At 53.5% G+C, this 27,376-nt stretch overlaps 11 protein-coding genes across 17 annotated transcripts; 5 read left to right on the top strand and 6 right to left on the bottom strand.

Annotated features, from left to right (window-relative positions):
• Positions 1-11: 11 nt before the first annotated feature.
• Positions 12-4,948, bottom strand: H257_08022 (hypothetical protein). Its single transcript, XM_009833784.1, has one exon. The coding sequence runs from the start codon at positions 4,903-4,905 to the stop codon at positions 100-102; it is 4,806 nt and encodes a 1,601-aa protein (XP_009832086.1). The 5' UTR covers positions 4,906-4,948; the 3' UTR covers positions 12-99.
• A 221-nt stretch (positions 4,949-5,169) lies between these two features.
• Positions 5,170-7,655, bottom strand: H257_08021 (hypothetical protein; the record flags this gene model as incomplete). The annotated part of the gene is made up of 3 exons (XM_009833783.1): positions 6,565-7,655; positions 6,107-6,469; positions 5,170-6,049 (listed from the first exon to the last, which is right to left on the bottom strand). The coding sequence occupies exons 1-3, from the start codon at positions 7,632-7,634 to the stop codon at positions 5,170-5,172; spliced, it is 2,313 nt and encodes a 770-aa protein (XP_009832085.1). The 5' UTR covers positions 7,635-7,655.
• Positions 7,656-8,121: 466 nt separating this feature from the next.
• Positions 8,122-11,013, top strand: H257_08020 (hypothetical protein). Its single transcript, XM_009833782.1, has 12 exons — positions 8,122-8,398; positions 8,480-8,553; positions 8,609-8,713; positions 8,789-9,073; positions 9,130-9,206; positions 9,264-9,501; positions 9,581-9,724; positions 9,798-9,903; positions 9,963-10,163; positions 10,223-10,409; positions 10,461-10,619; positions 10,714-11,013. The coding sequence occupies exons 1-12, from the start codon at positions 8,156-8,158 to the stop codon at positions 10,989-10,991; spliced, it is 2,097 nt and encodes a 698-aa protein (XP_009832084.1). The 5' UTR covers positions 8,122-8,155; the 3' UTR covers positions 10,992-11,013.
• On the bottom strand, positions 11,004-12,361 carry H257_08019 (hypothetical protein). The gene is made up of 6 exons (XM_009833781.1): positions 12,185-12,361; positions 12,031-12,125; positions 11,665-11,978; positions 11,510-11,614; positions 11,353-11,415; positions 11,004-11,198 (listed from the first exon to the last, which is right to left on the bottom strand). The coding sequence occupies exons 1-6, from the start codon at positions 12,340-12,342 to the stop codon at positions 11,061-11,063; spliced, it is 873 nt and encodes a 290-aa protein (XP_009832083.1). The 5' UTR covers positions 12,343-12,361; the 3' UTR covers positions 11,004-11,060.
• A 63-nt stretch (positions 12,362-12,424) lies between these two features.
• H257_08018 (hypothetical protein) lies at positions 12,425-15,985 on the bottom strand. The gene is made up of 14 exons (XM_009833780.1): positions 15,906-15,985; positions 15,813-15,850; positions 15,584-15,756; positions 15,418-15,533; positions 15,286-15,359; positions 15,182-15,244; positions 15,056-15,115; positions 14,550-14,824; positions 14,372-14,492; positions 14,218-14,313; positions 13,522-13,610; positions 13,259-13,466; positions 12,899-13,214; positions 12,425-12,832 (listed from the first exon to the last, which is right to left on the bottom strand). The coding sequence occupies exons 1-14, from the start codon at positions 15,934-15,936 to the stop codon at positions 12,660-12,662; spliced, it is 1,833 nt and encodes a 610-aa protein (XP_009832082.1). The 5' UTR covers positions 15,937-15,985; the 3' UTR covers positions 12,425-12,659.
• A 147-nt stretch (positions 15,986-16,132) lies between these two features.
• On the top strand, positions 16,133-18,162 carry H257_08017 (hypothetical protein). Its single transcript, XM_009833779.1, has 6 exons — positions 16,133-16,442; positions 16,492-16,581; positions 16,627-16,824; positions 16,875-17,041; positions 17,370-17,940; positions 18,008-18,162. The coding sequence occupies exons 1-6, from the start codon at positions 16,155-16,157 to the stop codon at positions 18,101-18,103; spliced, it is 1,410 nt and encodes a 469-aa protein (XP_009832081.1). The 5' UTR covers positions 16,133-16,154; the 3' UTR covers positions 18,104-18,162.
• Positions 18,163-18,735: 573 nt separating this feature from the next.
• Positions 18,736-19,752, top strand: H257_08016 (the record flags this gene model as incomplete). 2 transcript variants are annotated; one of them, XM_009833777.1, is made up of 5 exons in its annotated part: positions 18,737-19,119; positions 19,179-19,236; positions 19,295-19,470; positions 19,621-19,668; positions 19,710-19,752. In XM_009833777.1, 3 exons carry the CDS (start codon positions 18,737-18,739, stop codon positions 19,466-19,468), a joined length of 615 nt encoding a protein of 204 aa, XP_009832079.1. In that variant the 3' UTR covers positions 19,469-19,470; positions 19,621-19,668; positions 19,710-19,752. The 2 variants fall into 2 exon arrangements, with proteins under 2 accessions (XP_009832080.1, XP_009832079.1); XM_009833778.1 differs by lacking the exons at positions 19,621-19,668; positions 19,710-19,752 and having other exon boundaries at positions 18,736-19,119; positions 19,295-19,608.
• Positions 19,753-20,187: 435 nt separating this feature from the next.
• H257_08015 (hypothetical protein) lies at positions 20,188-22,491 on the top strand. Of its 3 annotated transcripts, XM_009833776.1 has the most exons (5): positions 20,188-20,351; positions 20,401-21,009; positions 21,060-21,243; positions 21,723-21,976; positions 22,042-22,491. In XM_009833776.1, exons 1-5 carry the CDS (start codon positions 20,274-20,276, stop codon positions 22,408-22,410), a joined length of 1,494 nt encoding a protein of 497 aa, XP_009832078.1. In that variant the 5' UTR covers positions 20,188-20,273; the 3' UTR covers positions 22,411-22,491. The 3 variants fall into 3 exon arrangements, with proteins under 3 accessions (XP_009832078.1, XP_009832076.1, XP_009832077.1); XM_009833774.1 differs by having other exon boundaries at positions 21,723-22,491; XM_009833775.1 differs by having other exon boundaries at positions 20,188-21,009.
• A 17-nt stretch (positions 22,492-22,508) lies between these two features.
• H257_08014 lies at positions 22,509-23,981 on the top strand. Of its 2 annotated transcripts, XM_009833773.1 has the most exons (4): positions 22,509-22,929; positions 22,979-23,236; positions 23,282-23,562; positions 23,609-23,981. In XM_009833773.1, exons 1-4 carry the CDS (start codon positions 22,527-22,529, stop codon positions 23,750-23,752), a joined length of 1,086 nt encoding a protein of 361 aa, XP_009832075.1. In that variant the 5' UTR covers positions 22,509-22,526; the 3' UTR covers positions 23,753-23,981. The 2 variants fall into 2 exon arrangements, with proteins under 2 accessions (XP_009832075.1, XP_009832074.1); XM_009833772.1 differs by having other exon boundaries at positions 23,282-23,981.
• A 143-nt stretch (positions 23,982-24,124) lies between these two features.
• Positions 24,125-25,364, bottom strand: H257_08013 (hypothetical protein). The gene is made up of 3 exons (XM_009833771.1): positions 24,989-25,364; positions 24,853-24,945; positions 24,125-24,788 (listed from the first exon to the last, which is right to left on the bottom strand). Exons 1-3 carry the CDS (start codon positions 25,345-25,347, stop codon positions 24,287-24,289), a joined length of 954 nt encoding a protein of 317 aa, XP_009832073.1. The 5' UTR covers positions 25,348-25,364; the 3' UTR covers positions 24,125-24,286.
• A 35-nt stretch (positions 25,365-25,399) lies between these two features.
• On the bottom strand, positions 25,400-27,320 carry H257_08012 (CMGC/CDKL protein kinase). 3 transcript variants are annotated; one of them, XM_009833770.1, is made up of 8 exons: positions 27,029-27,320; positions 26,912-26,957; positions 26,729-26,865; positions 26,580-26,688; positions 26,449-26,508; positions 26,305-26,392; positions 26,098-26,205; positions 25,400-26,051 (listed from the first exon to the last, which is right to left on the bottom strand). In XM_009833770.1, exons 1-8 carry the CDS (start codon positions 27,098-27,100, stop codon positions 25,427-25,429), a joined length of 1,245 nt encoding a protein of 414 aa, XP_009832072.1. In that variant the 5' UTR covers positions 27,101-27,320; the 3' UTR covers positions 25,400-25,426. The 3 variants fall into 3 exon arrangements, with proteins under 3 accessions (XP_009832072.1, XP_009832071.1, XP_009832070.1); XM_009833769.1 differs by having other exon boundaries at positions 26,912-27,320; XM_009833768.1 differs by lacking the exons at positions 26,912-26,957; positions 27,029-27,320 and having other exon boundaries at positions 26,729-26,905.
• Between the last annotated feature and the right edge of the window lie 56 nt (positions 27,321-27,376).

Below are 27,376 nucleotides of genomic sequence, written 5' to 3'. Positions count from 1 at the left end.
CACACCACCCGTTTCGACTCAACACGATATGTTTATTCAGTTTACTGGGGTCGAACTGGACATGTTGTTACATGTAGCTAGCTAGCACCCCCCACCCCCCTACAAGAATCCATGCTGGTCCTTGTGTGGCAGTTGCAACAGTGGCAAGCAGACGGCGGCAACGTCCGAGTCGATCAGTATTCGCTGGACCAACCCCCGGACTTCAGCGTCGTCGCACGTGATGCACTGACATAGCGACGAAAACACTTCGAGCACACTCTGCGGACTCCGATTCCACGTTGTCAAGAGCACGACCACCCGATTCCGGTGCGAATTCGCGATGCCGCCTGGGGAGGTGGCCCCTTCAAGAAACGAAGCAATCGCTTGGACAAACACGGCGTTGAGCTGCTGCCGACACACGTCTCGCAGCGCACGGTTCGGGTTGGCGGGACCGCTGAGAATGGTCATGTGCTGGATGCAGGCGGACGCGACGCGGGGGTCGTCGTTGGACTGGAGCAGCGCCGCGAACCGACTGGCGAGGGCGGCGTCTTCGTACCGGCTCAGCATCATCGCACGGACGAGGCGGTCCAGCACGGCCAGTTGCAACGCCACCACGTCGTCGTCGGCTAGAGTATCCCCGGGGTGGAGCACGCCTTCCACCACTTGAAGCAGTGCCGCCACGCCCGACTGTGGCACTGTCGGCATCCCGCACCCGATCAGTGCCAAGAGCACTTTGAGTGCATGTTGCCACATGGTCATCGCGGCTCGGTCGGTGGCCGATACCGATGCTGGCACGACGTTGGTTTTCGATTTGGAATTAAAAAAGGGCCGCACAACTGCTAAGACTTCGGCAAACGTGGCGGATTGGGCGACCGGACTCACGCCCTCGTACATCTTGGCGAGACATTGCAGGGCGTGCCGCAGCACAAACACCAGCGTCGGCGCCGACGCCGCCGCGGACACAAACCCGACCACGTGGCGGACGATGGCCACGTGTACGGCCTCGTCAAAGTACCCGCACTCGTCGTAGCTGTTGAGGATGCGGGCATGGAGGCTGTTGGTCGTGATCACGAGCGGCGGCGCGTTCGGTTGGGTGGTCAGCACGAACCGGTGCATGCTCTGATCAAACACGTGGAGGATGCGGTCGAGCTGGACCACGTCGTGGAGCTCCGTGTCCTTGGACTGGAGGTAGATGGACACGAACACGGTCACCATTGCGCCGGCAATGTCCTGGTCTTGGGCGCTTGGTACGTCGCCAGTCGCTCGATCGTGGGCGAGTCGGAGCAGCAGCTCGAACGCTTGGGTCCACAGCTGCGGGTCTCGACTGAGGAGAGTCGGCTTCTTTTTCGCCGACATGTCAAGGCTGTCTGAAGTGGAAGTACACACGCCGTTGACGACGCGCATGCCGACGCCAGCTCGCAACGGGGCCAGAGACAGGTCCTGGCTCGACGTCGAGGCAATCTGTAGCAACGTGTGCAGCGTTTGAATGCCAGCTAGCACCACTTCCTTGGAGCTGGACGGGTCGGTACAACTGGCGGCAATGTACCCAATCAGGTCCTTCCACACTGTCACAAACCAGTCGGCATGGAGGAGGAGCGACGCCGTGTTGGTCTGCAGTACGCGGCTCACGCCCGCCAGCACGAGCACCCGCGATTCGTCGTACTGTTTGGCCACACTGTCTCGAGAATGATGCAATACCACGACCGGAGTTAGCGGTGGCACGTCCCCGTCAGCTACGGACATCTTGGCGTCCGACGCCACGACGGCAGACAGCTGATGGGCCAGCGGCAGCACCGTGCCCTGCAAGAAGATGGTCCATTCCACGAGCCGGAACTGCGCGCCGTGCGTCACGGCCGTCCCAAACAGAGTGTTGATCGCACAATTGCGCACTTCTGGCCGCGTGTCGAGCGCAATCTGCTTGAGCTCGGAGAACGCCGTGGGCCACAAAGCCACTTCATCGTCGTCGTCCGTCAAAGTAGTTTTCCGCTTGGCTATCGTGTCGGCCAGTGTCCACAGCTCGTTGACCGCTGTGAGGCTGATGTTGACGTCTTTTGCACACGAAGCGTACACGCCGACGCACGCGATGCACGCGCGGCGGGACGGACTCTGCATACCCACGACCAAGTCGTCAACAATCAGCCGCAGGCTTTTGAACGCCACGACCTGGCACCGCGCGTCGGCTTCGGCGCTCGTGCCGAGGGCCTCGAGGATGGCTGGCCATGCGTCCTGTGTGATGAGGTGGCCCGTGGTCTGAAGCAGGTCCAGCAGGCCAACTAGCGCCCTTTCCTTCATCTGGTCGCTTTGAATCGCGCGCAACACGTACGCGGTGACTGTGGATTGGCTCAGCGACGGGATGGTTGTGAGCGCAGCTTGGACCAGTTGGAACACGGCGTCGGTCGCGTACATTTGAAACGGCAATGAAGAAGGGGAGGACGAGGAGGTCGGGGACAGACACACAAAGCCCACGAGTTCGTCCATGACAAACGTCCACGCGTCCACGTTGGCTTTGGCCAGCTGCACAAACATACGCAGTGAAAACGCCGGTGTAAACGGTGCAGCATTGCTGTTGTTGTTGCCACCTCCACCGATGCCCAACGTCGTCTCGAATGTTTTGACGTGGAGGCCAAACGGTACACTGAGCACATCCCACGCGGTTTGCTGGTCTGGGGACCACAGCGCCAGCAGCTGCTGGAGTTCCTCTTCGACCAGCATCGCGTCGTCGGTGGACGACTGGGATGCAACGGTACTACTACTAGTGGGGGCAGCGGCGGGGGGAAGGTGGCTGATTTGGTCGTAGCAAATGCTTCGAATCGCCCGCAGGATGTGCAGCAACGACGACGGGTGCAACGCCGACGTGTTGGTGAAATACTCCAAGATGGACTGGCCCAGCATGACGAGCTGCTGCTCGACGTCCTCGTCCTCCACTTTGACTGCGCTCGGACCGGTGCCGATGCGCTGGTTCACGCCCTTGGTCTTTTGCTTCAACGCACTTAGCCCCACAATCACCTCAAACCCTTCCAGCAGCGTCCGCCACTCGACTTCGTTGAGCTCTTGCTCCATCGTGTGGATCGTTCGAAACAGCGTCTTCATCGCGTGCATTTCCTTCCACGTCAATACACACTGCTGCTGCTGGTGGTGCTGCTGGTCACTATTCGCCATGCCGTCGCTGGCCCCCCCATCCCCCCCGTCGGGCCCCTCGATCGTCACGACCGCCCCATTGCCCGATATACACTTGACCACCCGCGTCGACATGTCTGGGGGCACGGGGAACGAAAACACACAAAGCGCTTGGATGGCTAATACCCCGATGGGGCGGCCGTCGAGGGGTATCCGGTCCCGCGAGTGCGCATTGACGTTTGTGAGCAGGTGGTACCCTTTGAGAGCGACTGTGACGAGCTCGGCTTCTCTGCAGAACCGCATCGTGCAGTGCAATGCGTTCATGACAAAGGGTGCGACGGAGCAGAGGATGTACTGGACCCGCAGAGGGCTCAGGTGGCGGTCGTTGGCGTGGAGGACCGTGAGGACGTGGTACTGGCACAAGAGTGAGATGCGCAGCACGTTGTAAAACGGCTGCAGGGGCGGGGCGTCCTGCTCGTTGAGGTACTCGAGGCCGCATCGGTACGGCATGGAGGCATCGACGTGCCCGGGGCGGTAGTCGCACGGCGGGGACGTGGCCACCACCGCCGCGACTGTGCGCGCGAGCACTAGGAGCAGGTGGTTCGGGTACGAAGACAGCGCCGGCAGCACATCCGGGTCCCCTAACGCTTTGTAGATGACTTCCATGGCTAGCAAGACATGCCACGTGACGGAATTCACGCTCGACGACAGGTTGTTGTGGGACACGTGGGGGGTGGGGGTGCTGCCGGAAGTCGAAGACAACGAGTGCATACTCCGAAGCTGGGGCGAGGCGTCGTGGTGCTGATGCGACCGCCTTTGCATGGGAACGAAGGGCGTCAGCGAGCTCTTGTTGGGCGAGTACGATCCTGTGGAGACGATTTCCACGAGCCCGAGCCAAATGGTGTTGCATTCATCCTGCAAAAGCGGGGTAAACTGGCTCAAGACGGTACTCGCGAGGCGCATGATGCGCAGAAGCAGTGGAAACGGCGTCGACGGCGACAAGTTGGACGCGATGAGATGCGTCGCATGTTGCTTGAGCATGCTGCGGAACTCGACGTCGCAGCGGAACAAGGACCCGTGGGACGTGAGCACGGCTTCGAGCAGCTCAACCCCAAGGATCTTGGAGAAGGTCGTGCGTTTCAGCCACATGCCGACCTCTTCGCGACTCATGAGGCACAAGTCCTGGAAGACGAGGAAGCCGACTTTCTTGGCGCCGTCAAGGTTCTTGGCGTCGGTCGTGATGTTGTCGAACACCATCGTCACGACCTGACGCAGCGTCATGACGGCCGTGTTGGCCGTGATCGCGTTGCCGCTCTGGCTTTGCAGGTGGAGGCAGATCCAAATCGCTTGGCTGATCAAGTCTTCGTTCGTCATTTGTTCGTCGCCTTTGTTGAACGCCAGCGTGAGCAACTGCAGCAACGTTTGCAGCAACTTGAGCTGGATGTCTTGGTGGCTGTTGCGCTCGGCTTGGATTTGCAGCACGCGGAGGATGTTGCCCACGGCCTCGCTCGTGATGGCATCCCACGACACGAGCTTTTGGATGCTGTTGAACGACGCAATCAGCAGCTTTTGGCTCGCAGTCGCATGGTTGCACGCGAGAAGGAACGGCCGCAGGATGGCATCGCATTTGAAAATGGCGTTGCCCGGGCCGGGGGCCGCCTCCACGCGCAGCATCTGCGCATACAGCTGTCGTATCTGTCCAATCTTCTCAATGCCCTTCTCCGCTGCATCCTTGACCGCCGGCAGCTTCTTCTTGGTCTCTGCCTCCACCAAGTTGAGGTCCTCTTCGATCGACCGGAGGAAATCCATGCCTTGTGCGGTCGAAGATGGATTTTGCACGCACTGTCCCCGCCCGGATGTTCAAATAGAAAAATTAAAGTGGAATACATTGCTTCATTTATACGAGCAGAGATGTTTAAAATGTCAGGAGGGATGTCGGAATTCCGGATAAAATGTCCGGTTGAAGGTCATAATTCGCGAACGTCAACTTGCCTGAAACATGACATTTCGCACCTGTGACGTACAACCTCTAACATTAATTACTGTAGCGACAACCTGCCTCAACACAGGGTCTTAACCATAAGATATCCAAAATGATGTGATCCACACCAGTGCGGTCACAACTACAGAGCCCACCGCCGAGTGTGACGTCTTGGGGACTGTGGTCGTGGTGGGACTCGCTGTGATAGTCGTGTCATTCGCTGAAGCTGACGGTCCTGGTGATGTGGTCGAGTTGGCCGACGGTGACGTAGGTTTGGGAGTCGTGGATGGTGATGTGGTCGAGTTGACCGACGGTGGCGTAGGTTTGGGTGTCGTGGATGGTGATACGGTCGAGTAGGCCGACGGTGGCGTAGGTTTGGGTGTCGTTGATGTTCCTCCAGATGAGCCAACCGTGGGTGTCGAGGTGGTGGGGGTCGTCGTCGTTGTCATCGTAGGAGAGTACGTTGTGACGACGGGGGGTATCGACGGCACGACTGTGTTGTTGACCACAGTTGGCGTTGATGTCGTTGTCGCAGGAGCCACCACGGGCGTGCATTGACCATTGACGCACATGGCTCGAGGTCCACAAGGAGTGGTGCATTGAGCCAATTGGCACACGACAAACGGGTCGGGGCACGTCAGGGTTCCAGTAAAGCCGGCGACGGTCACGACTTGACCCTTGTACTTGCATTGTACCGTCACAACTCCGTTGTCGGCAGCCTTCACGCTCACTTGGACCGTCTGTCCATGGCATGTCATGGGGTAACATCCTGCCGCTCGAGTGCGGTACTCGTAGCCAAACATGTTGGCTAACCGGAGCGACGACAGCGTGCAGCGACTAGTGTCGTTGCCGTACATTTCTCCCATAGGCGTGAGATTCGTGTTGGGGATGAGCGCCAAATTCGACGCATTCAAACAGTCGCCTTGGCTGTACGCTTGTTGTACGGGACAATAGTCTCCAAATTCACTGTACCTGTGGACGACAACCAATACTACATTAATATCGGCTCAAACTTGAAGGATCTCGTACCCTCCAGTGGTAGGCGATGCAAAGTACTGAAACCACGGTGGAATGTCGTCCGCTGCGTAATCTGTCTTGAGGGAGCACCACGACCGGGAGAGGCCGTCGGGGGAGCACGCTTCGCCGTCCGCTGCGCAGTACGTCGCGACATCGACAGGCTTCAGGTTGCCGCTGGTGGTGGTGGTGGGTCCCACGCAGTTGTCGCTTGAAAAGGCACAACCCTTATTGTTGCCCCAAAGCAGCGGCTCTGCCACGCTAAAGTTGGCCTGGTACCACCCCGTGTCTTCGAAATACGCCAGGGTCAACGCTGACGTGGGGTTCCGGTAGTTTACAACAGGGGTCATGAGTTCCGGACCAAACAGTCGCTCTTCCCTGTATGCATCATCACCATGAGTACAAGGTGATTGATACTATCGCATTACTACGTATATAATCACATCTCTTCGTAGAGGTTGTTGTCGTCTTACCAATGCGACCCCATACACGACCCGTCGTTGTTTTCAATTTCCGCACCCACGACACTCGAGCAATTGAAGTGGCTTGTGGCAAACGCCACCACCGTGGGGGTCGCCATGTACGTGACTGCGTGGCCCCGCACGTTTTGGTACACAACTGTTGCGTTCGACGGTAGTCCCGTACTAGTGATGGAGGTTCCATTGGCGCAGGTGCCGGTAGACGCCACCGCGCGGCCAGTGCGACTTCCCCCTTGGCGAGTGGTGCGCGGGGTACCATCGCGATTCCGCATGAGGGGAAACGACGCAGATGAGAACCCGAGGGCATGGGCGAACTCGTGGAGGGCCGTGGTGACTTGGATGTCGTACGAGGGACCTTCGAGGGTGGACGTGTCCAAATAGTCGGGGCAGAAGTTGATCATGCCAAAGGTGGGGCGGTCGAATTGGTCTCGCTGGCACGTGATGGCGTACGCCAAGGTGTTGTCCGTGCACCGACTGGTTGTCATTGCACGGATGTACATGACCATGTCCGCATTTGGAATCCCCGTGTTGTTGGGCCGGACAACGGTGCAGTTGCCCGTGGCGCAGCCCGCGCTCAGACATGTCGAGCACACTCGAAGGGGGCTGTAGTGCTCTGGGGGGTAAGGCATTTCAAAGCAATACGAGGACGGAGCGAGGTTGGCGCACGTGGACGGCACGGTATTCCATGCAGATGTGCAAGGGGGGGCTGCAAATAAGCTGCCTTGGACGGGGATCACACGAAGTGCTTGGGACCAGAACGAGACCGCGGCGGGTACCAAGTAGTCGACCACGAGCGAGCGCTTGTCAGACAGGAGGGCACCCAAAGTGACGTTGTCGAAGTAGGGCACGACCCGAAGCGGGGACCCGGATGTGGTACTGGTGGAGGTTTCCAGGTGTCGAATCGAACGAGACGTGACGGACGCCGAAGCGTCCAGATCGATCGACTGCAAGCCGTAGCTTTGCGACCACGCGGACTCGGACACTGCGCCTGCAACTTCGTCGTGGATGCAGTGATGACCAGCAACAATTGCCGCCAGTGAGACAGCCACTGCCAATCGCGGCATCTTGAATTCTGAAAAAAAAAAAGAGCGCGACATGATGGCACTTGAGCTATCTTTAGCGTTTAACAATGTGCATTGATTGCAAAGGATCGAGGCTAGGTCGGTCCGGAAATGCAAGAATAACGACACGAGGGATGGGTAAACGGGTCAATTCGATTAGTTGGTTGATAGTAGGGGTGATGATTTAATCATGGGACGCATGAATCATCATTGTCGCGATGGAGCTATCACGATGGTGGAGTAGCAGCAGTCGACTTGTCGTCGTGCGGGTGGTTGTCGTAGTTCTGATAGGACGTGGTGTACTGAACGTTGGCTACGATTTCATCGTGGATGCAATGCTGGCTCATGGCAGCTAGCGCTTTTAGTAACAGCACTATCAAGGTCAAGCGCATGGGAACTCTGGCAACGACAAGGAAAGTGTGCGGCTACTGTGCCAGTTTCACCAGCCGTTTCACTTTTCAGCCAATGAACGGTGACTTCCGAAAGGCCTCGTGGATCTTGGAGGGTCGCCACCAGTGCATGTGATGGCGTCCATGACCAACCAAGAAAGCCACAACCAGCCACCAGCCGCGCCCGTGGTGCTGTGCAAACGAAAAGACTTTCTCGACACAGACGAAGCGGCCAAAAGCCATCCCAATCGAACGTACTACTACCGAAAAGAAGCCGACATTGCAAAGGTCATTGACACTTGCACCAAGAAACTCGCTGCGAATCCGACCGATGCCACCACCATTGCCATCCGCGGCGCCTCCCACATGAAAAAGATGGTAACCCCTAACCACTACATATCCCAACAACTAAAACAAATGATCACTCGGGGCAAACGCTGTGATGGAATATTTGCGTAGGAATGGGCTCAAGCCGTGGACGACTTTGGACAAGTGCTCAAACTAAGCCCCATGGATGCGAATGCGTACTACAAGTACATTGCTATACACTCGACGGCATAATGTGTGACGGAGTTGTGACGCATGTAGTCGGGGGATTGCATGGACAAATCTGAACCAGTCGCAAAAGGCCATTGAAGACTTTACACACGCCTTGTTGTTGAATCCGAACCACATCAATGCTGCATATGCTCGGTATGTAGTGGGGGGGTTCTACATCTCCTTTAGCCGTCCCAGGACGAACGTTAAATAACGGTTTGCCGCGAGCAGGGCATCGTGCTACAACAAGCAAGGCGACTTTTCTCGAGCAATTGAAGACTACCACTTTGCACTAATGAAAGACGAACAAGTGTCCAACAAAACCAAGCAGGCCAAACCAGTCGCCAAGCCCCCCGCGCCTGTTTCAGTCGCGTCAAAGCTTCTTCCAGCAGAGAACAGCATTGCTAGCCTCCGTCGCAATGGAGGCAGCGTCCCCTCCAGCATGACTTTGGGAGTTGACGTGTACACAAAGCTCCGGGAACGAGAATTGCTCGACGCCATGACCAGTCAACTCCAGTAGGATGTGTGCACCCCCTCCATGCTTGGAAGTTGTTTTCATGGTGGCATCGCAGGATTTCCAGAAGCACCCAACAGACCACACCAAGAGCAAGTCCAGGCTCCAATCATACTATGATGAAGACGATGAAAGGTATTCAAAGTGCACACGTATCTAGCATATCAATCCTATACTTCCTGCGTTTAGCAGTCGCCGCAGGAGACAGGGCACACGCGACCAACCAGCCTGACCACGACGCCACTCTTACGATTCAGACGACGCCACTAGACTCTGAAGAGCCAGCAGCCATGGACAATGGGAACGAACCCGTCGAAGTCGTTGGGGACCCTGCAGAAGTGCATCATGCTCGGGGGTTTGCCCTTCGACGCGAAGGGCACTTTGAGCTAGCGATTGAAGCGTATTCCAAGGCCATTAAGCTCAATCCGACGTAAGCAAACATTGCGTTGGTTCAAATATCTGGTTTTCAAGAGATATATATTTCTTCCACTGAAATGTTTATGTATTAGACATTTCAAGGCGTATTTCAATCGCGGGTTCGCGTTCGACAAGCTGCGGCAATTCGACCGTGCCATCCAAGACTACACGAGTGCCATCGCGTTGGACCCGTCGAACGCGTTTGCGTTTTACAATCGAGGCATTTCCCTCGACCGGTAAACAACCATCAAAAACGACTGGGGGGTATCAAATCACTCACGCTGGTTTTGACTTGTGGGAATCCAACAGGAGCGGCAGGTACGCGGGGGCTGTGGAAGACTTCTCGAAAGCGATCCAGCTCATGCCGACCAACGCCGACTTTTACCACAACCGCGGGTTTTGCCATCGCAAACAGGTAAACACCGAGAGGAAACCACACAAAGGTTGGTCTTCACAGGTTGTGTGTTGTCGAAGGGCCGGTATGACGTGGCAATTCGAGATTACTCGGCCGCGATCGAGTTGAACCCGACGCATTTCAAAGCGCTGTACAATCGAGCGTTTTCGTACGACAAACTTGAAGCGTTCGACGCGGCGATCGCGGACTACACGGCGGCGATACAAGTGGACCCGAAGAACGCCAATGCACTGCATAACCGAGGCAGTACGTGGGAAAAGGTACTGTATCTCATCTTGCGTATTGTCCATTTCCTCACACTTCTTTGTATAACTGGTAGATGAAGAACCTGCCCGAAGCCATCCAGGACTTCACCATGGCTCTCGCGCTGCAGCCCGACGCCGCGTCCACGTACAACAGCCGTGGACTCGCGTACGACCAGCAAGGCAAGCATGTGCTGGCCCTCCAGGACTTTCACGCTGCCAACCGCCTCGAGCCACAGAACCCCATCTTTCTCCACAACCGAGGTAGGGTTCGCTACAGTCTGTATATGATGATAGAGCATGGGGGGGGAGTAGGCTACTGCTTCCGCAACATGGGCGACTTTGACCGGGCGATTGTCGATTACACGGAAGCGCTGCGATTGGAGCCAGATAACGTCGCAGCGTACAGCAATCGAGGGTATGCTCGACGCAAGCAAGGGCGGTACGACGGCGCCGTCGACGACTACACCGCAGGTACGCCATCTTCTCCCAACATCTCAACATGCGCGCCACGTGGGTGGGCGTACTAGAACGACTTGATTGTCAAGAGCTCATGTGCTTTTGCTAGCGCTACGCCTGGACCCCAACAGCACCCGCACATTGAGCAACCGTGCGTACTCGTACGCGAAGATGGGGTGTCTGGTGGAATCGGTGGCCGACTACTCGGCCGTGATCACCCTCGAAGGGCACAATGCGTATGCGTATCACAACCGAGCGATTTTGTACGAAAAGTTGGGCCGTACGACCTTGGCCAAGCAGGACTTTATGACTGCGATGGCGTTGGACCAGACTTCTACTTCTTCGACGAGTAAACCAGTCGTCACGTCTTCACATACGCGGCGTTAACACGAAAACAAACGATGTAAGCAACCAGCCGTTGGTTGGTTGGTGTGATTTCATTGGGTCGCTAGTTATTTACAGCTTGAACCCGGAATGCACGGCCACGATGCCGTCCATAAAGTTGGTGTACGACACTTTTTGGAACCCCGCGGTTTCGATCATCGTCTTGAACGTGTCTTGGGGCGGGAATTGGCGGATGCTTTCCACCAAATACTACAACAACAAAATATATCCCAAATCGTCAATATATATATATATATATATATATTATTCAAGTCACTCGACCGAACGACCAACATTTCTAGTGTTCACGTTGTGCTCGAGTCACTTGTCTACCATAATAACGCAATCGGTATTATAGTATTACCTGGTACGACGCACGGTCCTTGGCCAAGAGCTCGCCCATGGCCGGAATCATGTTGAACGAATACTACACCCCCCCATAGAAAAATGAGAAAAAATTGTCAATCCCCCCCCCACCCCCCATGATGTGTGTGTTTCCACATTGCCGTTGTATTATGTACCGTGTCATAGATGGTGCGGAGCAGTGGATTTTGCACTTGGCTGAACTCCAAGCACATGAAGCGGCCGCCCTTGCGCAACACGCGGTGCGCTTCCGCCAGTGCTTTCTACCGCGCGAACCATGACGATTTGTATCCGATCATGATCGATGACGTACGTCGACATGGGTAACGTTGCGGATGCCAAAGGCAATCGTGTACACGTCGAACGAGTTGTCCTCAAACTTGAGCTGTTCCGCATCGCCTTCGACCCACGCAAACGACGGACGGGTGCCGGGAAGGCCGATGCCGCGAGCCGTCGCGCGCTCTTCGCCCACACGAAGCATGGAACCGTTGATGTCGCACACGACAATGTCTGTCCGGTCATCGTCCGTCGGCGAGTCAGGAAGGCCAGCACGCTTCAGTCGGTCGGCCATGCGGAACGCAATGTCGCCGGTGCCCCCGGCCACGTCCAAGATGCGGAGAGGTTCGCCTGTTCACAAGGTTTCGCGGTTACGAAAGTCGACAAGAGGTAGAGATCATACCATTGCGATGCGGCAGCGGGCCAAGCATGTTGACAAACTCGTCTTTCCATAGCCGATGCATGCCACCACTCATGGCGTCGTTCATGACGTCGTAGCTTCGTCATGAGGTTGATCAAGAATGACAACCTGAACGAAGCGATACGAGATTGCCTACCTATCGGCAACACTGTGGAAGACACCCGCTACCATGGGCTTCTTGTCATGCTCATCCACTTGCTGGAATCCAAAATGCGTCGTCTTGCTGCTGAAGAGGCGGCGCAGAGCTGCCGTCCGGCGCGGGTGCGTAGCAAGGGCGGCGAGGACTCGAACCATAAGCACCAAGCAACAAAAGTGTGATGTGCTGGAATGTGGTTTTCCGTATCCGGATATTCACGCGGTGAGATGTTTGGTTGGTGAGTTGTTCCTCACATTGCACACATTTCAAATGCCATCATCGACATTTTAAAGGCAGATTGCAGTGTTTGCGAGCCAGCCAGCAGAAAACTTGCAGCTAACGTTAGCATGCCATGTCTTGATGTAATCTGATGCGAACGAAGAGTTGATATGCGTTTAGATATCGATATTTGTGGCTGTCAAGCACACAAAACACCCATAGCTGGCTCCATAGAAACTTGAGGCGCCCGGGCGTTCTACGCCAACGCCGCCAGTTCCGCGAGCAACGTCGGCTCGTTCCCAACTTTGGCCAACTGGTCGTCGTTGAGCGTGTCGCCGCTAGCTTGCTTGGCTTTGATGTCGGCGATTTGCTTCAGTTTCTTCTGAATCGCTTTCGCCTTTTTCTGCTTTTCCTCGGGCGTCAGCACCACTACAACAGTTCCCAATCCGTGGGTGTTCAACTACCTACCCATAGCTAATAAGTACAAGCACCTACCTGGCTCGTCCGGGAGCGTCTGGGCCAGCAACGCCTGCGTCACGCGCTCCAATTCGGCTTTGGCTTCGGCCGCTTCAATCGCCTTCTTCTTCTTTTCGCTCTTGCTGGGCTTCTTCACCACAGGGGCATCGAGGCCCGGGATCACCTTGGTGGCCGCCACCGCCGAGTTGGACGGCGCGTACTTGTTGCGGTCGAGCTTGCGCGACCCGGCGCCGTCTTCCCGACGAAGCAAGTCGGCCAACGCGCCCGTCGAGTGCGGGGGGCGGTACGCTCGGCGGACGGGGGCGGGTGGCGCAGCGGCAGACGCTTCCGCCTCCTACCGACTCCATTACACAAACACGGACGGACGGTAGGGCGTACCGATTCCTTGGCGCGGGGGCTGGCGGGGCGGTTCGGGTACACGCCGGCGGCGGCGGGGCGGAACTGCAAGTCGTACACTTCCGTGCGGCTCTCCGACACGACGGGACCGGTGCCGTCGTACTTGAACAGCTTGAAGCCGTTGTCGACGCGCACACGGGGGAACGTCGTGGCCGTGTAAAAGTACCGGCTGTCTGGCGACCAGCCATGGCTACAGACACGAAAATCAGTCCATTCGGTCGGGTTGTAAGGAATGATTTGTGTACGTGGTGGCACATTCGGCTTTGGTGGAGCCGAGTTTCTTGAGCTTGTTCCGGTCCCAAAAGTCCATGTTGCCGGGCAAGTTGCCGAAACCCTAGCCACGCACGTTATACATAGAACGATATGACATATTGTCAAATCGATTCGAAACAAACTCGAGCCATCGTCAGCAGAATCGAAAGTGCTAAGAGAATGAATGAACTAACCGCCTAAGCCAATCAAATCACGTGTTCTGTCGAGTTTCTGCCAATCCAAACGTTTGATTCGGCCAAGCCTTACTGTAAATTGGATCAAATGCTATGTGGCGAAATGACTCCCAAGTCCAAATTTGGATGAAATGCACAATGTTGTAGTTTCTAAACTGGAGCGACATGCAGAATAATGAAGTACTAAATGTACAGAAGAATATATCGGTAGAACGATCGAGCCAATCAAATTGCAGGACATCATCACCAGAATCGAATTAGTGTGAGACCTAAATTAGTGTGAAACCCCAACAACGTTTACCCATCCAAAATTCAGTACAACGAAAATCGATCCAAATCAACACAAAGGTATAAAACAAATTTTGTAAAAGGACAATATCGCCATGTCACACACCAATGATATATAACTTCTCGGAGTTTGTCGTATATCGGATATGACGGGTTTGTTTGCACATATATATATATGAAGAATTGGACAAGTTCGAGATGACACACCGCCAAACACAAAAAGCGGCCGTGGGGACTCCAGCTGATGACGTTGCGCCACGCCGACCCGAATTCAAACACGGGGCAGGCCTTGTTGTCATACAACTAGAAACAACCACACAACCGGATGTTAAAATGATTACGTCATATGATCACGTGATACTGTGGCATTGCTTGGCATGGCGCCGGCAATCACGACAAAGCCCTTGGACGTCGGGTCCCACTGCACATCGTGGACCGTGCCTTCCTTGGTCAACGGGATGCTGCAGTCGTATTGTCCATCACTACGTCAAAGTGCAGTTTTCAACAGTGTCACACATATTTTGTCGTCACCACTCTACCTTTGGACGTAGAACAGATTCGTTTCGCCATAGTACGACTTGCCCGACGTGTCGACGTCGGTGGACGTTTCAATGATCAGCGCGCTGCCGTTTGGCGCCCACTTCATCTTGACGTCTTGCGCCTTGTAAAAGCTCTTGAACGCCACGTGGGACTGCGCGGCGTTCGGCGGGAACGGAAACACGCGCACGCTCGCTGGTTTGCCCTTCTTTTCAGGCACAAATACAGCAATCTTGTACGGAAGCCCCCCCGGGGCAACGCTAAAGCTGGCTGCGTTCTATACAGCAAGTACGTTGTAAGAATTTATATATATATATACATATATACATGTACTATTTTATAAATTACTTCCAAAGTATATATATTTATATAAATTGATATAAATCATTTTATCATTATTTATATAATTTGATATAATTCATTGAAGGATTATATGAGCATTCTTTATATAAATTGATATAAATCCTTGAAGGATTTATTATGCTTTTGTAATAAAAAGGAAAGTTACCTCCAACGCAATGTTGCCGATGGACCCGGCCCCAATAGCACGGCCGTTGAACACTTGCACCTGCGACACATGACGGTTAGTATGCCATATGCGTTTCGTACTACTACTAGTAGTATTACTACGCACCCCGCTGTTGCTTTGACGCGCGGCAATCAGTTCGTCCGAGCTCCATTGCAACGAAGGCCATTGCTACAATAGTTAGTTAACGAATGGAGTAGTTAGTAGACTACCTCGCGAGAGTACGTTTTTTGACTAAACCGCGCAATGATCGAGCCCGACGTGGTGTCCCACACAATCAAGTTGCCTGAAGGTACCATTTTCGTTAATGATATGTTGATAGGACATGCGATGGTGGGAAGTACCTTCCGTGGGCGGGGCGTCCTTGACAGGTCGTTGCCACGTGACCAAATGCGTGCCAAGCGGCGACCATGCTGCGGCTTGAATGCCCGGGTTCGACGCTTGAACAAGAACGTCCGATCTGTCGGTTGTTTCCATGAGTGCATTTTCAAGGAATTAGGAGGAACGAACGTATCGGTGTTGCGAATGACAAATCCAGAGTCCTGCGAGATGAGGGCGATTTTCGATCCGTCCGGGCTAAGATGCAACGCATCGGCCGTTTCCAGCGTGTCCAAGGCCGTAATGGAAGGCCGTTCGGCGCCTTCCTCGGTCACCGACGGCAAGCCAAAGAACGTTTCGACGCCCTGACAAGGCAATCATCAATGGACGTGCATATTTGAGCGTGTATCTCTTTACGTACATCTCGGCCGCGGAGGAAGAACTTGGTTTTCGGTGTGTCTATATAGGAGCGTCATGAGCAATTTGCGTTGCTCCTCGCATGTATGTGTTGTACCTGCGGCGACGGCGACAGGTGCGGTGGACATGCTGGTGATGGGTTGGAGGGGTGTTTGGTGAACAGCAATGTCGTACTTATCGCTTAAAGCATTAAGTACGCAATACGGTACCTAATTCAGTAAGGATTTTGAAATACCCTATTATTGGGTGGGAGGTGGCGTCGAGAAATACTGCCAAATACCCTATTGAATTTCGCCAATGTGTTACATGTCCCTTGGACAAAGTCGACGACGAGATTTATTTCGTCATGTCGGGCGCGACACCGCCGCGGTACCCTCTTCGCTCGCGGCGCCAAGTCCAGGCACCTCAAAATGCCGAAACGTTGGTCCTGGAGACGAAGGAGAAGGTAGACGAAGCCGCCCTGCCGTCTCCCATCCGGTCGCCAGTGCCCACGACATCCAGCAATGCGTTTCGAACAAGCCGCGAATATAACCTCGAAGGCATGCTCGGTTTCAAAGAAGAGCCTCGACAGATCCTGTTCCTGTTTCTGCTCGTGATCTCCGTGGCGTACTATTCGTTCACACACGACTCTGACGTACGTCGGTACTCTGCTCGTCCGCGATTGACCATTATGACTGTCGTAGGACATTGCCCAAAACGTCAGGAACGGCGGCATCTCAGCCGCGTTCATCTTTCTTGTGTACTGCTTCCTACAAACACGGGATGGTCTCTTGGTACGAAAGCCTCCACAACTACTATCCTGATCGATCATGCGCTAGGTCCGGCCGCATCCGGGTGTGTGGCGCATCGTCCACGGTCTTGCCGTCCTGTACCTCCTCCTCATGGCGGTGCTATCGGTTCAAAACGCCAAGTCGGCCACGGCAGCCATCCGAGTTCTGTTCCCAGAGGTTGGTGCCGCGACGAAGGCGGCGTCCACAACGCCTCGGCCGCCGTTGGAATGCGAGCTCAACATGATGGTACATTCATTCTCCGCCAAACAAACGCTCACATGCATTCTCCCATGCAGAGTTTGCACCGAGGTGTGTCGAGCATTTGGTTTCTCGCGCATGTCACGGGGTGGTGGGGCAAGATGTGCATGTTTCGCGACTGGCGGTTCTGCTGGGTGCTCGGCATCGGGTTTGAGTTGCTCGAGCTCATTTTCCAATGCATCATTCCCGACTTTCAAGAATGTTGGTACGACCCCTGTCAAATTTATATATATATATATATATATATATATATATTGTGTGTTCTATTCAAAATGTCCTCTGGCGGTTGATTACAATCGCCGGACCTTCGAAATTTCATATAAATCGAAGTTGAAGAGGTATCTTTATGACTGCACTACTCCAATCAATCTATCTTTTTATCCAATCAAATTGCAACCTTCATTCTTTGTAGCCAATCATCATACTCCTTTGCTCGATTAGTTGGCGATTTCATCAATCCCCCAAAATACAAACAAATTTGACTGAAAAGCACAATATCTTTTTGTTTTTAATCCTTTTTTATTCTCTCGTAGGTGGGACTCGTTGTTTATGGATTTGTTGGGCGCCAACTTTCTGGGCATGTGCCTCGGCAGATTGACGCTCAAGTACTTGGAAACCAAGGAATATGATTGGTCGGGCAAACGCAGCGAGCAGCGCGGGTACTTTAGCCGCGCGATAAGCCAGTTTACACCGTTCAGCTGGTCGCGGTACGACTGGGAAGTGTTTTCCAGTGCCAAGCGCTTCTTCATGGTGCTCGTGGCATTGTTCGTGTGTCTGTTTTCGGAGCTGAACGCGTTCTTCCTCCTCACGACCCTCAGCATCCCCAAGGACAGCAACCTCAACAAGTACCGCCTCGCAGTCATGTTTATGCTCGGGATTCCCGCCGCCGCAGAGTACTACGAGTTCGTGACAGACCCCAAGTGCTATCGCCTCGGCCAGAACGCGTGGATGATGTGCTGCATCATTGTGTTTGAAATGCTCGTGTGGGTCAAGTTCTCGGAAGGACTTGAGCAGATGACGTCGCCCCCGTTCGACGTCGTCGCGCCCCTCGTGACCTTTTCCGTGCTGTTTTCCCTGTGGATGCTCCTGTATTTCCGCAAAAAGGTGAGAAATATTTGAAATATGAAAAAAAAATATATTCGATCAACTAACGATGGACGAAACAATGCAGGGACCGGCCGCCGCCAAGACGCTGGTGCCGTTAGACATTCTCTTCTACGTGTCGTTTTTGCCGCTGACGTACCTGTCCAAGCAGTGGGCGTATTGATTGGTCCTGCCGTAAACGAGAATATAATCGACGTTAATAGAAGTGGTGACATACTTACAGTGGTCGACAGCTTCGAGGGGGCCTTTGGCGGTAATTATTGTGACATATACGTGAGCAATAAACAGTTAATATGAAAAATCGTAAAATAAATTTTTATAGATCTAAAGGTGAAACTAAAGCAATATTATGTGATCCTAATAGATCAGCTAATATTGCTAAGTGGAGTAGTGCATAACCAAACCTACGGCATGGGCATTTAAACACATTCTACTGTAGGTGTTGATATTCGGGCTAAAGCGATATATTCTGCAAAGTTTCAACATGAGTCAATTTTCACCGTATGACTTAATATATATCCACATATAATAAACGCGATTTACATTGGATGCAAAAAATTACATGTTTCAGAAAAATAATCTCATACTTCGAAGTACTAGCCTAGTACTAGTAATCGATACCAGTACTACGTAGTATCGACTACTGTTAATCCTTTCCTGATTTTTATTATATTCGCATTTAAAAAAACAACCAAGAACAGTTATTATTATTAATGGTTGAAATACTACCTTTATTTAACGGTATTTGATTGGTCGAAATTGTAACCAATGGTTGCAGTTTTATCAACGTCACAGCATGGACGAAGGGAACCATTCCACGAGCGACGCGACCGGGGAGTCAGCATGGCTTCCTGGCGTGAAGGCCCTGCATAAGGAGCTGATGGCACATGCACTTGCATGGCCGTTCTTGGAACCTGTGGACCCCATCAAGTTGAATATCCCCACGTACTTTCAGATCATCGAACAACCGATGGATTTCGGCACCATGCAAGCCAAGTTGCAGGGGTCGTCGTCTGCTGCGAATGACGTCGAGGGTGACGACGGGATGGCCGGTGCGTTTGGAGGCAGTAGTGTGGCGATCAACTACACCAGTTTGGACGAGTACAAGCAAGATTTGTTCCTCGTGTTTCGCAACGCGATCAAATTCAATGCCGACGACGGCAGGGAAGAGTCCGTGGGGTATGTACATCCATTTTTGTGTGAAAGGAACTCGATGACTGATGTGGCTTGCGACTTAGCAATATCGCAAAACGATTGCGACAGCATGCTCTGAAACTGCTCGCAACAACCTTTGGGGTACGAGGATTCGGATGATGATGATAGCTTCAGCGACGAGATGACACTGAACTCGTAGGAATCGAGCCTGGCGTGGGGGGAAAGGATGGAGCTCGGCACGCTGGAGCGTCAGGTCGCAAATGCCAAGGAACAGAAGCTACGGGAACGATGGAAGGGCCAATCGTTCGTGGCGAGGATGAATAGGCAAAAGATTCAAAAACGAAACGAATCAGCTATGCAAGGAAGCCCATGATGGTAATCGGTGAATGACGTTCTCGTTTCCTTGGCGGACGTTGCAATGTAGCATGTCCACCCATATGTACTTGCGCAAGATTAGCGTTAATATGGGCCGTTTCACCCATTCAATTCTAATCTAAGTTGGTTACTTGGATATCACTTGTGTAGGTCCATAGCTTGGCTGGAGGTAGACGTACAAGAGGCCTCGGTACCTCGGTAGGCAATAAAGTTAACCGTAAGATTGAAAATTGAGCTAGGTTCCATTGCAAGATGAGACATGTTGAAGGCGTGAGATTACCAGGAGATGCCATCGATGTGATGCAAGCGTTGTGTTAGCTTCGGTGGCACATGGCTTTCGACATGGTAATTGGTGTTTGCCACATGACATACCATATGCAAAAATCACCTCAATCAGTACAGTAGTACCACTTCATATCAAAGTATCGTGGTCCAATCATAAAGCTACCGCTCTAGCGCTACAAGCGCACCATACGACAAAGGCCACGATCATTTCGACCTTATCTCTCACCTCTTCCGCATGGATCTTTAAGGGATAACTCCAAACTTAACGCATGGAGTAGTAGTTCTCATCTCGGAGTACCCAAACGATACGTGATAAGGGAATTATTCGAGTTGATCGAAAATATCCGGATGTTTGCCTTGGTCCGAAATCGATTGGTGGATTTGGGCCAATCAAAACACCCGTGGAGACGAGGGGCAGCCCTGAACTCAAGATCGGGCCATACAAACTGCGAGTGAATTTATGATGTGCACCTTGAACACAAACTTCCCTCGATGGTCATTTGGAGATCGGCTCAACCATGCTCGCCACTGCTTCCAAGACTTTGTTCACGTCGGCCAAGAGCCAAATCCGCCGCTCCACCACGGCCAGTTTGCAGGTACATGCGTCACTGTCGTGATCTTGTCTCACGCACTGGTGGTGCATAGTGGGCCAAGGACTTGAACAAGCCGCTTAAGGAAACGGACCCCGCGCTGTTCGACATCATCGAGCGTGAGAAGCAACGTCAACGCAACTGCTTGAGTTTGATCGCGTCTGAAAACTTCACCTCTCGCGCCGTGTACGATGCGTTGGGGTCGGTCATGTCCAACAAGTACTCGGAGGGGTACCCTGGCCAGCGCTACTACGGCGGCAACAAGATCATCGACCAAGCCGAACTGTTGTGCCAGAAGCGTGCGTTGGAAGCGTTCAAGCTCGACCCGGAAGTATGGGGTGTGAACGTTCAGAGTTTGTCGGGGTCGCCTGCCAACTTTCAAGTGTACACGGCGCTGTTGCAGCCCCACGACCGCATCATGTCGTTGGACTTGCCCCACGGCGGCCACTTGTCGCACGGGTTCCAGACCGGCGCCAAGAAGATCTCGGCTACGTCCATCTTCTTTGAATCGATGCCGTACCGATTGGACCCGAAGACCGACCTGATCGACTACGACTCGTTGGCCACGAACGCCGAACTGTTCCGCCCGAAACTCATCGTCGCCGGCACCAGCGCGTACTCGCGCCACATTGACTACGCCCGCATGAAGGAAATCGCCGTCGCGGTATGTATCATATCATCCATCCCCATCCTCGTTTACGACATGACGAGTAGAACAATGCGATCTTGTTGGCCGACATGGCGCACATCAGCGGTCTCGTCGCCGCCGGCGTCGTGCCCTCTCCGTTTGAATACGCTGACGTGGTCACGACCACGACCCACAAGTCGCTCCGTGGCCCCCGTGGCGCCATGATCTTCTACCGCAAGGGGACTCAAAGCGTGGACAAGAAGGGCATTGGTATGGTCCTTTTACTCCAAAGTTGGACGTTTGTGCTGATTCTTTGCCAAATCCATCGATCGATTGATTGTCTTGACTTTTGTATGTAACGATAGTATCACACTAATTCGAAGTTCCATTGGTCGACGATTTGATTGGCTAGTTGATTCGTGTTCTGGGTTTTGATTGGTCGTATATCGATTGTCTGCCGATTTGGTACTGCCGCACATTCGATTCAGCACCCCACTCCAATACTCCGGAGTACTTCGAATCGACTTTCAATATTGTGCTTTCGAGTGAAATTTCGTGTTGTGGTGTGGTTTCACGTTGGAATTTAAATCGATTTGATTGGCTACTTCAGAAGAGCTCATAATTATTAGCCAATCAAAAGCTTCTCAATGAAATTTAACCAATCAGATCGATTGTGGATCGGTTTGGTCGGCGCGATTCGATTGCAAATCGACAATATTAATATTAATAATGATGTGCAATGTCCGTAGAAACCAAGTACGACTTGCAAGGGAAGATCGACTTTTCCGTGTTCCCGGGGCTTCAAGGCGGCCCCCACAACCACACGATCTCGGCGCTCGCGACCGCGTTGAAGCAAGCCAACACGCCCGAGTTTGTCGCGTACCAAAAGCAAGTGCTCGCCAACTCCAAGGCGCTGGCAACTCGTTTGATGGACATTGGGTACAACCTCGTCTCGAACGGCACCGACAACCACTTGAGCTTGGTCAACTTGAAGAGCTCCAAGGTACACACTACTAGTACTTACTACTAGGAGTGCTTACCAACAACAACCCTGACCTGACGTGCTAGGGCATTGACGGCGCACGTGTGGAATTCCTCTTGGAAGAAGTCAACATTGTGATCAACAAGAACACCGTCCCCGGCGACAAGAGCGCGTTGGTCCCTGGCGGTATGCGCCTCGGCGCTCCTGCACTGACCTCGCGCGGGTTGACTGAAGAGGACTTTGTCACCGTGGCCAACCTCATCAACGAAGGCGTCGACTTGTCCGTGGCCATCAGCAAGGCCGTGACGGGCAAGAAGGTGCAAGACTTCAAGACGTACGTGATCAACGGCGGTCACAAGGCGGAGATCCAAGCGCTGGAAGAGAAGGTCGCGACCTTCATGCGCTCCTTCCCCACCGTCGGATTCGAAGAAAGCTCCATGGTGTACAAGGATTAATCGAATTTCGTAGTAATCACACAACCTTTCGCACCTTGATTTCCGGATAAAGGAGATCTAAATTATACGGATGACCCTGAAGCAAAAGCAATCCAAACCCCACCCACACACATACCATGGGCAATGTGATCAAGTTGAATGGCAACGTGTACAGCATACGTGGCAAGCTGGGCACAGGTGGCTTCTCCGAAGTGTACCTGGTTGAAGGCAGGTTGTGTCCGAACGCGCATCTTGCATCTGACGGCACAGCCTACGACGAAGGCAATGACACGGCGTACGCGCTCAAAGTCATGCAATGCGATGACGACGAACAACTGCGTCGCGCGCTCATGGAAGTGCAGCTGCATCGGCGCTTAAAGCATCCAAACGTGCTTCGGTTGATCGAGTCGGAGATTCGCATGAAGATGACACGGCATCACACAGCCGTGCAGAACGCGCTCTCCAAGACCAAGGAAGTATTGCTGCTGTTTCCAGTCTATCCCATGGGATCTCTGCAGCACCTGCTCGACAAAGCTCGCCGTAAGAACTCGCAAACATCACTATGGTATGCTTACCAAATGTGCTTTAGACATGCCACTCTTCGACGAGTCGTCATGCCTTCACATTTTCCTTGGCATTGCCCGAGGCGTCCGCGAAATCCACGCGCTCGGCCTCGCCCACCGCGACATCAAGCCCGGCAACGTCCTTCTTAGTGATACATACACTCCGGTCGTGATGGACTTGGGGTCGTCCGCACCGCTGTATGTGCCCATCAACTCGCCTCGCGACGCCGCCCTCGTCGTGGAGGAAGCAGCGCAGTTTTCCAGCGCACCCTACCGAGCTCCAGGTTTGCGCCCTCCTCGAACGTGTACTAGTTGACAATGTCATGCAGAGCTGTGGGACGACTCATTTCGAGGCACGGTGTGTGGCAAATGCGATGTGTGGTCGCTCGGGTGTACGCTGTACGCCCTTGCTTATGGGCCACTAGGGCCTTTTGAGTCGCGTTCGCATGGCGTGCAGCGCCTGGCCATCTTGAACGGCACTGTCACGTTCCCATCAAGTGCCACGTCATCCGGGGTCTCGGTGGCGTACGTGGCACTCGTTCAACGCATGCTCCAAGTCAACGTCGACGACCGACCGACACTCGACACTGTGATTGCCATTGCCGAAAAGGCAATGACTTCAGTTGTTCCTACTTTGTTAAACTCGTGATGTGTAGCTGCTGGAGACTCGTGCCGACGATGTCGGCGTCACGGGCAAGGGATTCCAACGCGTTCAAGACGGTGAAACCAAGAGCCACCAAACGGCAAAGCGGCTGGCTTATCGAGGCCGAGATGTTCTGAACCATGCGTTGGCGATGTGATGAACATAATCGTTTCGAGTGGTTAGAAATGTTGCTGGGCACTGTCTTGGGTGTGGAGTTTGATGCGTGATGATATGTCAAGTGAACTGCCCCATTCCTGCGGCAATAGTCTCCAACACCGTCATTGAAAGTACTGTACATGCACCGTGTTGTCCTGCCAAACCATCTCCATCAGCTCCACCACGTCGTCGACGAGTACAGTTGTTATGTACGAATATGGCGAATGAATCTACAGAACCAAATGTATGTACAGAAGAATCGGCGGGAAGGATTTAGCCATCAGATTGCAGGAAACCATAAAAACTTCATAATTAGTGTGACACCAATCACCACAGGACACCTTTTTACATAACTACAACATTCAGTACAAAGAATCGATCGATAGAATTGACGATTCAGCACAAAAGTCCAAATTTTGGGTCAAAGGGCAATACAAGTAACCAAGTAATCGTGCGCCTGTACCACTCACTGTACTGCACTACTACGCTACATCGACTGCCTGGTCACCGTAGCATTGCCATGAGATCGTCCGAACTAGATGGATGCACCTTGACCGACCGCAGCAGCGACAAGTCGAAAGTGCAGAACGAGGCACCGTGTGCCAGGTTCGAGTTGGTCGGGGGTGTAAAAGCGGTGCAGCGTGGCGTGGAGGTCGGCGAGGGTCGGAAGGCCTTCGCCGTTGGCATGGTCCAAGGTCAAGTCTTGGATGTTGATGTGTTCGATGGCTGTGACGAACAGATACGCAAACGGGGTGTTGGTGGCGTCGGTGACGGCGACTACCGTCGAGAAAGGAAACATGGACGCGGCGAGAAGGGACGTAGCGTCGTCGTGCTTAGGATCAGACTCCAAGCGGATGGTGAGGGTTTTGGTTTGGTCCACAGAGATGGGATGCACAAACGACGAGTGGAAGTGGAGTTGCGGCAACGACCGCGACGCCAGGTCAGCACTGGCCACGGAGGAGTGCGACAGGACGCTGTGGAACAACGCCAGGTCTTGACGAAAGTGTGGATTTGGATCCACCCACGGCCGACTCAACCTGGAATTGCAGTGCATGGGCATTCCAGAGTGGGCGGTCAAGGAGAAGATAGGGTTCGATCTACCTGATGCGGTTCAAGGCGTCGGTGACGTCGATGTCGTTCGTGGCCATGAGGTAAGCAGCGACAGCAGAAGCAGACCGCGACACGCCTGCAATGCTATTGCAGGGACAATGAGATTGGTCGTTCTAAGGGATGGTACCAATGCACGAGGATGTTGCCTTGGTCGTTATTGGCAAAGAACTGGTTGATGCAGTCCACCAAGAATGGAAGTTGGCTAAAGAGTGGAGCATCAAGGTCGTCTTCTAGATCCACTCGAACGTGGTGCTGGACCTGATCCAGTGGCAAGCTGGTCGTATCGTACACGCTCAACAGCGTGAGCACCATCGTAATGTTCTTGGCCTTCAGTCCCGAGGCATTCATCGCCGCGTCGATAGAGCCGAGGTAGATACGCCCAGTGATGTGCATCGGCATATCGTCAACCATGTCCTCCACCTCCTCAACTTCGTCGTCGTACTCGCCATCGTAATCGTCATCATGGTACACCTCGTCGTCCGCCATCGCGTTGTTTGGTCGAGACTCTTATAGTATTATCCGGTATCCGGATAAGATCGTCCATTCACATAGTCACTTGTCATTATTATCTTTTGCAATCGCTCTCGTAGTCCTCAAAGTCGTCGTCGTAGGCGGCATGTTCGCTGTGAGTGCTCACGTTGCTTCCATACATCCTCCTCCTGGACGAGTTGTTGTCGTCACCTTCGATGATCTCCTGGATGTCGTCATCTTTCGCGGCCTTGGTCCCTCGGTAAGCCACTAAGGGCCGCATCCCTTTCGTCACGGCCGCAAGTGATACGCTCTCGTCAATCTTCACGTCGCCCAAGGTCGGTCCGGATTCGTCGAGTCCATTGTCGTTGTCAACGTCCGCAGCAACATGCTTGTAGCTTCCGTCGACAATGTCCTCTTCGATGTCATCTCTCTCAATCGTCGGACGACGGCGTCGACTTCGCTGTTCCACGAGCTCTGCCTCCCGCAGCTTCATGAAGAACGGATGTTCCACGCACTCTGCCGCCGTCATGCGCTTCCTCGCATCCAGCACGACCGTCCGCGTGATAAAGTCGACGGCATCGGGTGGACATGTGGCGCCGATCGCGTCTTGAAGCGAGTGCGTGGGGTATGTTGTAGCCTTGGCATTCAACGACACCCCTTTGGGCAGTCTCGACGACAACGACGGCGGCAGCGGCCCCAGCATCTCCTGGATCAACTTGCTACGCGATCGTCACGATCCGTTTTCACTCATCACGACGAACGTACATCTGATCCATTTGGTTTTCTCCGCAAAAGAGCGGCCGCCCGAGCAGCATTTCACACACGACGCACCCGACGCTCCACATGTCGGCACTGTACGAGTAGTTGGTAAGCCTACTCCTGTGTGTGAGTCCCTCTCGTCCCCCGTTGATTACTCCGGAGTAAACTTGCACAGGTCCAATGTATTCTCCAGAGTCTGTCGTTTGTACGAACCGCAACTCTTGTTCCGGGGGCCGGTACCACCGCGTGGCCACGTAATCCGACAGCGCTTCGCCGTCGAATTGGATGGTTCGCGCGACGCCTGACGAAAGAAGGGCCTCAATAGAACCAACGGTACAAAGCAAACAATCGACGTACCAAAGTCACACAGCTTCACCATGCCCTTGTCGTCCAGTAGAATGTTGTCGGGCTTGATGTCTACGATTGATTTGTCGTGATAACGTCATTCATTATTCGTCCAGGATAACGTCACTACTAAAAAGCACCACCTCGGTGGATGATTTTGTTTTGGTGGCAGCAATATATAGCTTTGCACAGCTGGTACGAAATGGCCCGTACGTGGGCGAGGCGCAGGCCGTGCTTGGCCTTGGCGATGATCTACAGCGTCGTCACGGTCGGAGACGCATCTAGAGCATACCTTGGACAGTGTCGAAGGGGCGTAGTCGAACACGAGATGGAGGAACCCGTCGCCGCGGAAGCTGTAGCGGAAGGCAACGATGTTCGGGTGGTTCAGCATCGAACAGGCTTGCAGTTCTCGCTTCGACAACATATCGTCTACATGACGATCAGCATATGTAGATGGTTCGTAGAGAAAGAAAACCTGTGAGGAACTTGAACTTTTTGATGGCCACGACGTCCTTGGTCGACTGCAAAACGAACAAAACGATCGATGGACAGCTCAGTCGTGTGCAGGATGTGGAACACTGGTAGGCGGTACCTTTTCGATGGCTTTGTACACGATCCCATACGTCCCTTCCCCTATGATCTTCTCCACGGCGTACCGCTCCATCTTGGTGCACCAGCCATGCACCAAAAAAGTATGAGCAGTTTCATGCAGTTTCAAAGCCAGCCAAAGACAGTTTCAAAGCCAGCAAAGACACAATGTCTAGGTCTATGTACCGCCGAGCTAGATCATTCTGGCTTGCCTTGGTGACATCCCCATCAAGAGCGTCAAGGGTACGCAGGCGACTCTCTTGCCAGTGATCGTTCTTTGATCATCTCCTACATGTCCTGTCTTCGCAATGAGAAAGACGCACATTTCAAATCGCACTTAACCAGCATGCAT

This window comes from Aphanomyces astaci (assembly GCF_000520075.1).
Source record: "Aphanomyces astaci strain APO3 unplaced genomic scaffold supercont1.17, whole genome shotgun sequence".
Lineage (NCBI taxonomy): Eukaryota > Oomycota > Saprolegniomycetes > Saprolegniales > Verrucalvaceae > Aphanomyces > Aphanomyces astaci.
This window is presented reverse-complemented; position numbering and strand designations above follow the sequence as displayed.

Bases quoted from the DNA above. Each gene is read 5' to 3' on its own strand.
- H257_08019 (XM_009833781.1), bottom strand. From the start codon at position 12,342: ATGGTTCGAGTCCTCGCCGCCCTTGCTACGCACCCGCGCCGGACGGCA. The intron at 11,979-12,030 runs GTATGATCTCTA...CCTTGTGAACAG, and splicing joins CCCGCTGCCGCATCGCAATG to GCGAACCTCTCCGCATCTTG. The intron at 11,615-11,664 runs GTACGTCATCGA...TTCGCGCGGTAG, and splicing joins GCAACGTTACCCATGTCGAC to AAAGCACTGGCGGAAGCGCA.
- H257_08017 (XM_009833779.1), top strand. From the start codon at position 16,155: ATGTCGGGCGCGACACCGCCGCGGTACCCTCTTCGCTCGCGGCGCCAA. The intron at 17,042-17,369 runs GTACGACCCCTG...ATTCTCTCGTAG, and splicing joins CCCGACTTTCAAGAATGTTG to GTGGGACTCGTTGTTTATGG. The intron at 17,941-18,007 runs GTGAGAAATATT...GAAACAATGCAG, and splicing joins TCCTGTATTTCCGCAAAAAG to GGACCGGCCGCCGCCAAGAC.
- H257_08022 (XM_009833784.1), bottom strand. From the start codon at position 4,905: ATGGATTTCCTCCGGTCGATCGAAGAGGACCTCAACTTGGTGGAGGCA.
- H257_08013 (XM_009833771.1), bottom strand. From the start codon at position 25,347: ATGGCGGACGACGAGGTGTACCATGATGACGATTACGATGGCGAGTAC. The intron at 24,946-24,988 runs GTACCATCCCTT...TCCCTGCAATAG, and splicing joins GGCAACATCCTCGTGCATTG to CATTGCAGGCGTGTCGCGGT. The intron at 24,789-24,852 runs GTAGATCGAACC...CTGCAATTCCAG, and splicing joins GACGCCTTGAACCGCATCAG to GTTGAGTCGGCCGTGGGTGG.
- H257_08012 (XM_009833770.1), bottom strand. From the start codon at position 27,100: ATGGAGCGGTACGCCGTGGAGAAGATCATAGGGGAAGGGACGTATGGG. The intron at 26,958-27,028 runs GTACCGCCTACC...TTCGTTTTGCAG, and splicing joins TGTACAAAGCCATCGAAAAG to TCGACCAAGGACGTCGTGGC. The intron at 26,393-26,448 runs GTACGTCGATTG...TTCTTTCGTCAG, and splicing joins GGTGAAGCTGTGTGACTTTG to GCGTCGCGCGAACCATCCAA.
- H257_08018 (XM_009833780.1), bottom strand. From the start codon at position 15,936: ATGTCCACCGCACCTGTCGCCGTCGCCGCAG. The intron at 14,314-14,371 runs GTATCACGTGAT...GGTTGTTTCTAG, and splicing joins CCATGCCAAGCAATGCCACA to TTGTATGACAACAAGGCCTG. The intron at 13,611-14,217 runs GTGTGTCATCTC...GTGCGTGGCTAG, and splicing joins GCCGCTTTTTGTGTTTGGCG to GGTTTCGGCAACTTGCCCGG.
- H257_08020 (XM_009833782.1), top strand. From the start codon at position 8,156: ATGGCGTCCATGACCAACCAAGAAAGCCACAACCAGCCACCAGCCGCG. The intron at 9,074-9,129 runs GTAGGATGTGTG...GTGGCATCGCAG, and splicing joins GCCATGACCAGTCAACTCCA to GATTTCCAGAAGCACCCAAC. The intron at 9,725-9,797 runs GTAAACAACCAT...GGAATCCAACAG, and splicing joins CGAGGCATTTCCCTCGACCG to GAGCGGCAGGTACGCGGGGG.
- H257_08015 (XM_009833776.1), top strand. From the start codon at position 20,274: ATGCTCGCCACTGCTTCCAAGACTTTGTTCACGTCGGCCAAGAGCCAA. The intron at 21,244-21,722 runs GTATGGTCCTTT...CAATGTCCGTAG, and splicing joins CGTGGACAAGAAGGGCATTG to AAACCAAGTACGACTTGCAA. The intron at 21,977-22,041 runs GTACACACTACT...CTGACGTGCTAG, and splicing joins TCAACTTGAAGAGCTCCAAG to GGCATTGACGGCGCACGTGT.
- H257_08014 (XM_009833773.1), top strand. From the start codon at position 22,527: ATGGGCAATGTGATCAAGTTGAATGGCAACGTGTACAGCATACGTGGC. The intron at 22,930-22,978 runs GTAAGAACTCGC...AATGTGCTTTAG, and splicing joins CCTGCTCGACAAAGCTCGCC to ACATGCCACTCTTCGACGAG. The intron at 23,237-23,281 runs GTTTGCGCCCTC...AATGTCATGCAG, and splicing joins CGCACCCTACCGAGCTCCAG to AGCTGTGGGACGACTCATTT.